Below are 11,373 nucleotides of genomic sequence, written 5' to 3'. Positions count from 1 at the left end.
CGAAACTATAGCCCCTAACTTCATATATAGACACGCACACGCTGTCTCATGAAATGGTAAAATTGCTGCAGTTGTTAGAGAATTTGAGAAAAGATCACGAGAATGAATATTTGGCCAATTTTAATGCCACACTAGCAATATATCCGACCCTTTGGCCAGGGGGGGCTTTGCCCCCAACCAAATTTTTGTTTGGGGTAGGGGCAGCGGCTCCCTCTGCTCCGCCGCTTATCATGACTCGGTGTTATGGGCTGACTGTCCATGATTATTTTCTGGAAATTTATAGAACGCCGCTGCCTACTCAGAGGGTTTCAGTAGTTACTAGGTAAAGCGATATGACTATATTTTAATGTTGCGATACTTAATGGCTTCAGGATAAATCTAGAATAAGCTTTTAATATCGATTGCAAATATGACTTGATGTAAACATTCTTTGCTCTTTACTACGACTGGACACATTTGAGAAAAATTAATGCACCAGTGACAAAAGATATGGTATCGAGGGCAGTTGGTCATATGCTAAACAGCTAAATTGCTCTTCTCGTTTCTGGTACAACTCTCTATTAACTTTTCTACAAAGACTCTCTTTAAACTAATGGCTTTACGTTTTCCTTCTTATTACTGACACTCCCAGTAGTGGATGTTGCAATACATGTTTGCATTTCCAGATGATAGGGTACCATCGCAAATGCACTCGTAGGCTCTCTTGCCACCTGAGATGACTTTACTTGATAATTTTGAAACTTTTGCGTCATTTGTATCACAGTTTACACCAATAAACGTCCCATTCTGCCGAAAACAGAAAAAATAGATCTATGAAACTGACAAAATGATGATAATAATGATTATGCTATATAACTTCAGAGTTTGATATACGCAAGACTAATATGATGAAAAATTTTTCCTGTTTGTTTATTTATTTATTTATTTATAAAAAAATATTTAAAGAGGGAGCCCAGCTCGCCACAGCGGTTTTCAGTGAGGCCCTCAAAATTAAAAATGTATAAAATAAGTAATCACGTAATTAACAAGTAAACACTCACAGTTGAAATATGAAATATGAAATATCTAAAATATGAAATATCTAAAATATGTCATGAACAGAAAATAATAAAATCGATGTGCATGAGATGACACACTAACGGAACCTATTAAAATTCAAAATACTTAAGCAATGAAATTTTAAAAGCATCATAGGGTAGACATTTCATGTCTTCTGGGAGGGAATTCCAGTCTGTCAATGCACTATTAAAAGATCTGAGTAGACACCAGTTCGTTTGATCATTAACAGATCTAATAGTTTCCTTGGAGCGAGTATTATAGCTATGATAGTCTGTGCCTCGAGTAATCATACTGTTTCTTTCACTGTCATTTATAAGTTTATGCATAAAAAGACACCGTTACATTGATCTTCTGGATGATAGATTGATCCAGTTCATATCAAGAAGTGCTTGAATTGAATAGGAATGTGTCGCTCGATCCAGTACTAGCTTAGCTGCTTTATTCTGAAGAACTTGAATATAATCCATCAAAACGTTGTTATTTTTATCACCCCATACGATACTTGCATATTCGAGAACAGGAATGACCATTGTTGACACATAAATCCTCCTTGCATAAACTGGGAGAAGATGCTTGATTCGTTTTAGCACACCTAGCTGTTCAATATGGTCATGCCAAGTAAGATGCTGGTTTATGATCACTCCGAGATACTTAAATCTGGTAACGTTCTCCAGTTGATCATTATTGGCTACAAGGGCTATGTCATTGAATTGACTTAGTCTGTTACGTCCTCCAATGACCATAAACTTCGACTTAGTAACATTTAGTGTCAGCTTATTATTATGTAACCAAGATGAAATAGCTGCCAAGTCTGCATTGAGCTTTGATTGCAAATTGGTTGGCGAGTTCTCATGACAATAAAATGCCATGTCATCGGCAAACAGCGTCATCTTTAAGTGCCACCTCCCGGTTAGCTCAATGGCGCTGCGCGTTTGCGACGTCACGAAATTTTGACCCCCTAGAGCGATTAGAAGAAACAAACAGACTTCTCGAGTAAATGAATATGGGCGATGATGCGCCCATCTCTAGTTCAAACGCCTCTAAAGCTCGTATTTTAAATCAAAACACAAATGAATAAAGGCTGATAGTTTCGAGAGAAACTGTTTGGGGCTGCGTCGGTGGGAGTAACGAAATAATTTGGATATATCAACAAAGTTGAAATGGTAAATTGGCCACCGTAACGATTACAAAAGCTGACGTTTCGAGCGTTAGCCCTTCGTCGGAGCGAACTATTCGGTGGCCAATTTACCATGTCAACTTTGTTGATATATCCAAATTATTTTAAATCAAAACGACGGTGTTCCTGGCTCAAAGTTCGAGCAGTAGAGGCTTGAAATTAAGCGGAAAACGAGCAGACCTCACCGCTCGTGTTCGTGACTGCATCAAGTCGGGAAAAAATTATGTATTTGATTCAAGTATCGATGATGGAGAATGGCTTCAGGCGAAGATACTAAAGGAAAGTAAAGTCGATCACGTGAAACTTAAGGATCTAACAGTTCAAAGTAAAAAGGGGGGTTAACAGGCCTACACGACTTCCCAGCGCGTGTTTAGAATAGCCTATTCAAAGTTTGGCCCTCACGAGTGTGTCTTTGAGCGATCGCCCTCATTTTTAAGACACGAGTGGCGGATTTTTATATAGTTCGCTTAGTACTGGTTGTTTCTATTAAATGCTATTGTCTCATGAGAATTTGCTTTACTTTTTTTTCGGTCACTGATGGTTGGTATTGTGTAATAAAAGGCAAGATTCGTTGGTTCGTCTTCGGTTTCTCTTGAAGAGCTAGTTTCCTGTTTTTGAAATTCGCCTCTGAGAGGGTTGTGTTAATGAGGGCCTCTGGGTAGCCTCTCTTTAGCAAATGCGCTTTGAAATTTGCAATTTTCTCCTTGAATATTGTATGAGAGGAGTTTTTTTTCTGAGAAGTCTAAGAGCCTCTCCTTTTATTAAGCCTTTCTTAACTCCTTGTGGGTGACAGGAACTATAGTGTGTATACTGAGATGTCTCAGTTTGTTTAAAATGAGTACGCACATCAAGGATTGCGTCCTTTTCGAATCGTTCGCCTTTATAGATGTAGGCGTCCAGGAATGTTGTTTCCTTAGCGGAAATTTCAGCCGTAAATTTCATTGTTGGATGATGATTGTCTGCTTTTTCAATGAAACTTTCTATTGTTGCTTTTTTTGTACTCCATAGCGAGAAGATGTCGTCTATGTAATGTTTCCAAACAAGCGGTTTGAAAAGGCTTTTGTCAAGGATTTCCGTGTACAGCACAAATATAAGTATTGTAGTTGATACTATCAACTGAAAAATTCTTTCTAGAACACGCATTAACCCGGGGTTGACAAAGTTCCAAGTCATGCTTCGGCTTTGGGAACAGTATGAAGGCTTTCCGACCGTTTTTCAGCATTTCTTTAAGCGGTTCTGGCAATCTTTCTGGATATCTTGAGCCATTTTTGTACCCCGAAAGCAATGCCTAGTTGCAACCATTTTAGAAAGTTAGAGCATTTTTTGAGCGAAAATAGTCTTGCTTCTGATACGTTTCGCATACAATTCCTTGTAAAGACTGCGAGTGTTTGTCCTAAACCAGTGGGGGGGTCCAAAGATGACATATCTATTTTTAGACCTGGCAAGCAGCGCCATTGGTTAGAGCGCCGAATTGTGTTGTGCGGGAGGTCGGGGGCTCGAGCCCCGGCCGGACCAATACTCATGGTCTTAAAATAAGTGAGGAGAATTTGCTACCTTTCTATAATCAAGAAATGGATAGATATTCTAGTCTTCTCGGATAAGGACGAATAAACCATAGGCCCCGTATCCTGCAGGGTTAGGGGTAGGAGACGTTAATTTCCCACGTACGAGATTACTATGTGGTGGATGTCCTCCCCTGGGTGGGATGGGCGGGTGTTGGCCCTGAAAAGCCCCTATGGGGAGTGGTCAATTAACCTATGTATCTATGTATGTACGTAGATTGAACTCTTTCAATATATACCAAGAATAACAATGGCCCCAGAATGCTACCCTGCGGCACTCCCATAGTGACTTTAGCTGCTGGCGGGGGGGGGGGGGGACAATGCATTTACACACACTATTTTTTTAACTCGACCAGTGAGATATGAGCGGAACCATTCTAAACTTTTCCTGCTACTCCTAGCGACTTGAGTTTGTTGATGAGGAGCAGATGATCGACAGTGTCGAACGCCTTGCAAAGGTCCAGGAACACTGTTCCGTCACGCATCCTTTGTCCATACTTTCAAGGACTTGTTCTGTAAAGTCGATTAGCGTAGTGGAAGTTGAACGCTTCAGAGGGAAGCCAATGCAAACTGTGATTGTGATAATAGTCTGTTTACTTCCAAAAAGGAACCTAACTGAAAATGTGCTGATCTCTCTATGATCTTGCTTATAGTTGGTAAGATTGATATTGGTCGATAGTTATCCTTTATTGACTTATCTCCATCTTTAAATAATGCAATGACTTTTGCACATTTCCAGACTCTAGGAAATACTCCATCACTGAAGGATTTATTGATCGAGCCAGTTAGTATTGGGGCGATGATGTCAGATGCATCCGTCAACAGGCGTGCACTTAGCTTATCAAGTCCAACAGGTTTGTTAGGTTTTAAGGATTTAAGGGCATTGCGGACGAAGTTCACATCGACATTATCCAATTGAAATTCAGAAGAAGGGGTGTTGGAAGTAAAAGCAGTCGAAATGCTTTGAAACGGTTTTGCTAGTACTTTCCCAATTGACACAAAGTACTGGTTCATAATCTTGGCGATGGAGAGATTTTCATTGTGCCATTTCCCGTTTTCAAAGATTGAAGAAACAGTCGACTTTTTCGTACCGTCGAGTACCTGTTTTATTGCGCGCCTCATTTCACAGGAATCACATTTCACAGGAACCACCCCTGCGCATGACTAAATCTCATTTTTGCAAATGAACAAGTGCATAACATTTTTTTTATTATACAACGATAGCCGACGGCGAAAATTCGCGATATTCTTCTTTCGACTTCTCCTTCTCGAAATGATGTTATCATAAATGCATCATGGTCAGAAACCCAAGGAGGTTATTTCCCTTCCCCCACCCCCCATACAATCTCTGACTCAAATTTACCAAAATACCCTTTCCGTGGTTCGTTTGCATAAGCAAATCTCCGCAATCTTTACAGTTCCGAGTGTCAGTAATCGATTTGTGACTTACTTGAATTTTTGCGGCACTGTCTTAGATCTTTCAGGTTAACATTTGATTGGGCTCCCACAGACTAAGTTAAATCATGTCTACCTTCAGTTGTTATATATAAACTTCTCGAGCACGGGCCGGTGCTGTTCATAAAAAGTTTTACAACACATTATTTCGCCGAGCGCGATGCTGATAAAGGATTTGTGAAAAGATCAGGAGATTGACTATTTTACCAATTTTTATGCCGCGTTAGCGTATTTTCGGCACGAAACGTAGGGGACTTTGCCCCCTCACTCATACCCAAATTTTTGATTGGGGGTAACGCCCCCTTCGTACCCTTCCTCCTCTGCTCCGCCGGCTATGAATCGGTGTTATGGGAGGCGATTGTACATGTAGAGTACTATTTTCTGGAAATTTAGAGAATGCAGGTGCCTGGTCAGAGGGTCTCAATGGGAGGATGGCTTCTACGGCTAACGGTTAAATTTTTGACCATTTTACGGGTGCTCAATTGCATTTTATGCTGATGATACCAAAATTTATAGGATTATTAATACTCAAGAGGATCTGTCCTCTTTTCAAAGTGACATAGATAAAATATCAGATTGGTGTGAGATGAACAAGATGACAATTAATACTAAGAAATGTAAGATCATGCGAATAACCAGGAAAAGGGACCCTTAGTTGAGGAGTATAACATTGAAGGTCAACCCTTGGAATGTGTTAATGTTTATAAAGATTTAGGATTGTTTACTGCTAGTGGTGTCTCATGGAACTAGCATATAGATAGAATAACTGCTAAGGCCAATAGGGTTTTAGGGTTGGTAAAAAGGACTTGTAGGGACTTAAATGATGTTCAAACAATGAGAATGCTTTATTGTAGTCTTGTGAGACCCTTATTGGAATATTCATGTGAAACTTGGAACCCTTATACTAAACGTAACATTGACAAATTGGAGGCTCTTCAGCGAAGAGCTACCAGATGGATCACTAGGTTTGATGATGATTATGGTACTAGACTATCTAAATTGAAAATGTTGCTATTACCTGATAGGAGGTTCATTAAGGATGTTACGTTTTTGTTCAATGTAATTAATGGCCATTATGACATAGACATTTCCAATAACCTCATATTTTGTAGGGACAGAAGCATGACTTATAATTTGAGGAAAAATAACAAACAGGACCTTGTCCCAAATTTTAGCAGAACTAACGGTCTCAAATATAGTTTTTTTAACCGTATCGTTGGTGAATGGAATAGCTTACCTAATCACATTAGAGAAACAGATAGTATTGAAACTTTTAAAAAGAATGTTTTAAGTTTTATTAAGGATAAGGATAATTAGGGCATTTGTTTTAATATTTCAATATAGTTTTGCTATATTAAATTTTTTTAATTCGAGGGGGGCATCCCTTGTATGGTGCGTCAGCGCTTTTGGTTGTCTCCGTCTCCACAATTTTTCCTTTTAAGGTTTTTATTAACCTTAATTGTGATTCATACTAATTGTTTGTGTATTCTTGTGGAGTGAATTTGTAATAAATAAGGATAAAGGAATAAAATAAATAAAAAGACAGTTAATATCAATCCATTGCTGTCATCGGAAATAATGTTTACCGTTAACGGTTAAAATTTGTCAATTTTTACGGCTAACGGCTACCATGGCACTTTCAAGAAAATTCTTTTACGTCGTTTAGTTGTAATTCTACAAGGATAGTTGTGTTGTAGGCGCCCAGAATGATTAAGAAAACGATGTGAATGTATATAAGGACTAAATCATATGGGAGTAATAGTTTCTATGGTTTGAAGAGACTGACTCTCTGAAACGTCTTACCAATAGAGAGCCTTTGTGGCATATTTGAAATATTGTGAGGGAATAGTGAGATTGTGTCAGTGGCAAACTAAGTCTTTAGTGGGCTTGAGTAAGTTTAAAGGATTCTTATTGGTAGTATTTCTTAAAGGAATTGCTTCTTCGTAAGAATTAACTTAGGACTTGTTATTCAATAAAAAAGTTAGATGCGTTGGAGTTTAGAAAAGTTTCTCCATGTACTTTTGTTGTAAAGTTCAACAGCTTTGAAGTTTTCTTTGGTTCTTTTTATGAATTTGAAGAACCTTCTAATAATCCTCTCTCATTAAAGTTTGTATTAAAATTTAGACTAAGACGATTAATTTTTTTCTGTACCCAATATAGAGCTGATGTATAACTTACGTTTGGTTCTGTGACTTCCACTGTTTGTTTAGCGCTTGCGTGTGTTCTCATACCAGGGCTGCTTAAAGTCTTGAAAACACAGAAACTGGCCCCTAGTCCAGGTGGGCCCTGGGTACCATTGTACCCAGATGGTCCACGAAGGCCCTGAACACCAGGTGGTCCAGGTAGTCCAGATGGTCCTGCAGAACCCTGAGTACCATTATATCCTGGAAGTCCGGGAGACCCGACAGGTCCAATATTACCCTTAGAACTGTTGAATCCCGTTGGCCATGTGATCTAAGAAAACAAGATCTCCTGTTTTGATAAGAAGCAACGATAATTTTTTGGCCAAAAAAGAAAAGTTTCCCAGAAGACGTGGTGATAATTTCACTGATATCGTGGAACAGCTGTGAGGAAGGGTGGCGAGAGGCTTTAGCTGTCGTCACTATTTCCTCGCGCGGAATTTTTTGGATAGACTCCACCGATTGTGACTGCTAGTTTCTCTCGGAGCACTTCACTCATAGCGCGAAGATCCTTTAGTTTGAGCCGCCTCGGGGGAGCTCACACTATGTTACACGGATAAATTGTTTATAAGTAAAGGACGAGCACTTCAAACCTTTGGGACCTGCAATCGTTTCATCAGTCTGTAGTCCACATCCAATATGCTGTTCACGGGTGAACTAAATATTTTAGGCCCTTTTTATATGAGCGGGGCTGATACAATTAGAAGATCTACCAGGTCACTAGTTTTGGTATTAGACACGGTACAGGAAACGTATGGGCAGGTTAGGTGACTCTTCGGTGACGCAGTCAGTTTCATAAATTCACGAATTGTTTTTTTATGAGATTAATAAAAATGATTTGTGTGGACCTTTCTTACTTCCTTTGAGAAACCAAGAGCATTGCTTAAAAGGCAAAAAAAAACTGTTAGCGAGAACGTCTTTGTAGAGCTATGAAGAGATTATGTCGTAGTGAAGTTACACTGAGTTTTATTTCTTTTTCCCGAGCTACAAGAAATGCATAAAGCTTACACCGTGTCAAATAAATTTTTATAGCTGTACAATCTTCCACATGTCAGTTGTTATCCACGCAAAAATCAACACTCATACTACTCCATGCTGTTCCAAAAATTAGTAATGACTTTTAGGAGTTACAAGAAATGCATAAAGCTTACACCGTGTCAAATAAATTCCTATAGCTGTACAATCTTCCACATGGGAAAGAAAATTCAAGTTTAGTTTCTATAAAATAGTTTAATGAAATAGTTTAATTAATAAAATCGAGAAAAATACCACATGTGAACATTTTCTTGTCCATATTAGTTTGTACTGTTTTCACTTTGTCCAAAATTGCATGCTGAGTGGAAAATTTCTCTCTGAAGCCATACTGGACTTCAAATAATAGTTCATTATATTCGATGTATGATTTCAATCGGTTGTACATAATTTTTTCAAAGATTCTTTTGAAGACGGAGAGTAGTGAAATGGGACTGTAGTTTCTAGGGTCGGTCTCATCGTCGCCCTTGTATACCGGGATAATTTTGCATGTTTTAGCTTCGAAGGATATTTTCCACTTTGGACAGAGAGGTTGATAAGCTCAGCTGGTGGTGAAGCGAGTATGCTCTTTGCACATTTAAAAACACGAATAGGGCATGAATATAGTCCATAAGCCTTGTTTGGTGGTAAAAGCGAGATTTCTAGTTCGATATCTGATGAAATGACTGGTTCAAAGAAAAAGGAAGTGGTGAAATTGATATTTGTTAAGTATTCGTTATAGTGATAATTACTATCTTGTACATTTGCCGCTAGCTTTTGGCCAACCGTAGAAAGGAAATCGTTTTAGTACGTTCGGCAATTCACCTGGGTTGAGCGTCATACCATTCCCGTTTAGTCGTTTAAGGCCAACAATGGGTTTTGATATTCTTTTGTTTCGGTTCAGTACGTCGTTGATTCCAATCCATGTTTTCTTCATATCGTTCATATGTTGTGTGAAATATCTGTGATGATAGAGCTTTTTACTAAGACGAATTAGAGATGTAATTTTGTTTCGATAGAGTTTGTATTTGTCGGTATCCGCTGAGGCGAATAGAACGTTTTTAATTTTTATAGGTTTGATTAGCCCTTTGGAAATCCACGGTTTTAAGGATTGCTTGAATTTTCGCTTTGATAGAGGTTTAAGCGGAGCATGTTTGTTTGTCAGTTTGTTAAGTTTGTTATAAATTTTTGAAAAAGGGATATCGATATTTACATTTGTTCTTGCAAGAATCGATTCCCAGCCGACTTGCGCTAATTCAGAGTTATAATCCTCTTCTGAAAACCTAGAGAAGTCACGCACCATGGTCTTTTTAGGGAAATTTGTTTCGCACGAGAATTCAGTCAAGCAGAATTGACAGTAGTAGTCGCTTATGTCTGAGTTCATGTTGCAACTTGTGATTCCGCCACAGTTTTTATTTACAAAAATGTTGTCATTTAGAGTGGCCTAGTTGCTGTATACTCTAGTTGGTTTATCAATCGTTGGAATGAACGAGTAGCTTTGTAAGATGAGTAAGAACTCACCGAGAGCAGCGAGGTCCGTACAAAAAAGACCGAGGGTCGATATTCTCCCAGTAAGGTCCCAAGCAAGCTTGGTTAATAAGAGATTTATAATACGACTGAAGAAAGCTTTGAAGGTTTTTCACAAATTCCATGCAACATTATGGGGAAAATGTACAGGATAAAAAGCACCCGATTCTGAGGGCTTAGCATGTGTACATTTTACGGCAGATGAAATATGCTTTTATTTTTTTCGTTATATTTTAAGAACAAACAAAATAACGTAACGCGTAAGTTCTTCGTGTTGTTTTGAAGTGTAAGCCATTACAACGCAAGCATCAGTTTGAGATACTTTTAATTGAACTTTTGATTGGTACAAAGTCTATTAAGCGTGACAGGGGCTGTCAAAACTGTCAGAAAAGCCAACGTTCCATTTTCATTCAACGCGTAGTTTCTCGCAAGGTCCTGAAAAGTCAACTGAAACTTTGATTCTGCGACTGAAAGGTTTTAACGACGAAAGGGAAAAATTTTTATCAAAGTGCAATACTTTAAGGCTTTGTCGTTTTGAACAAATTTAAAACCAACGTCTTTAATGGAAATTCGTTTCATGCCGAAACTCGGGTAAATGGCAACATAGGCGTCGCTAAAAGTTGGAATTAGCGATCAGAAATCGGCAAATCGAGCGGGACGGAAAATATTTAATCTTCGTCGTCGCTTTCAATGATGTACCTTCTTGGTCGCTGGTTTCTTCATTTCATCAGGCCTGTGTTTCTCGAACGCCGGTTTGTAGATTTTCACCGGGCATCTAGCATCACTTGTAGCGAAGAGCTTTGGGGAGAAAAGTCGTCTGTGGCCAGTTTCACTGCTGCCTTGCCTTGATTTTGATCCTTTCTCCATCCTCCAAACGAGAAGTTCTCGGCCGGTTTCAGGATCTTTTTTAGCAGTACACCTCCCTAGCACAGATTTCTGGACTCGTCTCTGGCTCGAAAACCAAAATGCAACATAAGAAACCAACAAAGGGTTATTTGCAGGACAAGGGGGTCGTGGTCAGCGAACTGCCTGGTTTCGAAGAGCTTTTGTTCTTCTTCTGTTAATTCCTGAGTAGCGTTTGGCTTGTTGCCGAAACCACTTTGAAAGGGGCTCTTTCGTTTTGCGGCGAGGACCTGACGGCTGCGGGAATACTCGTCATCTTCAAAGATATAGAAAAGTAACTTCTTCTCAGAAAAGTAGTAGCGCTGGAAGCTTCTTTGAAATGAACGTGAGTGAACTCGGATCGTACTCTTCGCTATTTTCTTTTGTAATACCTTTAAAAATCCTTGAAAGTAGTTTGTCGAGTTCCTTTGCAGTCATAGTTTCTGGTTCTCTTGATTCGTCAATTGTGGAACAAAACCGCTTTAGAGCTCTCATTTCAGACTTTGTTTTCTTGACTGTA

General features: G+C 39.0%; 1 protein-coding gene and 1 pseudogene across 1 annotated transcript; both read right to left on the bottom strand.

Moving 5' to 3' along the window:
* Positions 1 to 281: 281 nt before the first annotated feature.
* On the bottom strand, positions 282 to 10,838 carry LOC111340705 (uncharacterized). The gene is made up of 3 exons (XM_088724957.1): positions 10,671 to 10,838; positions 7,432 to 7,707; positions 282 to 786 (listed from the first exon to the last, which is right to left on the bottom strand). Exons 1-3 carry the CDS (start codon positions 10,836 to 10,838, stop codon positions 616 to 618), a joined length of 615 nt encoding a protein of 204 aa, XP_088581083.1. The 3' UTR covers positions 282 to 615.
* LOC148728404 (uncharacterized) lies at positions 2,621 to 3,409 on the bottom strand (annotated as a pseudogene).
* Positions 10,839 to 11,373: the final 535 nt, after the last annotated feature.

Source organism: Stylophora pistillata, chromosome 6 (assembly GCF_964205215.1).
Source record: "Stylophora pistillata chromosome 6, jaStyPist1.2, whole genome shotgun sequence".
Taxonomy (NCBI): Eukaryota; Metazoa; Cnidaria; class Anthozoa; order Scleractinia; family Pocilloporidae; genus Stylophora; species Stylophora pistillata.
The sequence above is the reverse complement of the archived record's forward strand: the minus strand, read 5'-3'. Positions and strand labels throughout refer to the sequence as shown.

Excerpts from the sequence above, each read along its gene's own strand:
- LOC111340705 (XM_088724957.1), bottom strand. The coding sequence starts at position 10,838 with ATGGAGAAAGGATCAAAATCAAGGCAAGGCAGCAGTGAAACTGGCCAC. Across the intron at positions 7,708-10,670 it reads AGAAACCAGCGACCAAGAAG|ATCACATGGCCAACGGGATT; the intron begins GTACATCATTGA and ends TTGTTTTCTTAG. Across the intron at positions 787-7,431 it reads TGGAAGTCACAGAACCAAAC|AATGGGACGTTTATTGGTGT; the intron begins GTAAGTTATACA and ends TGTTTTCGGCAG.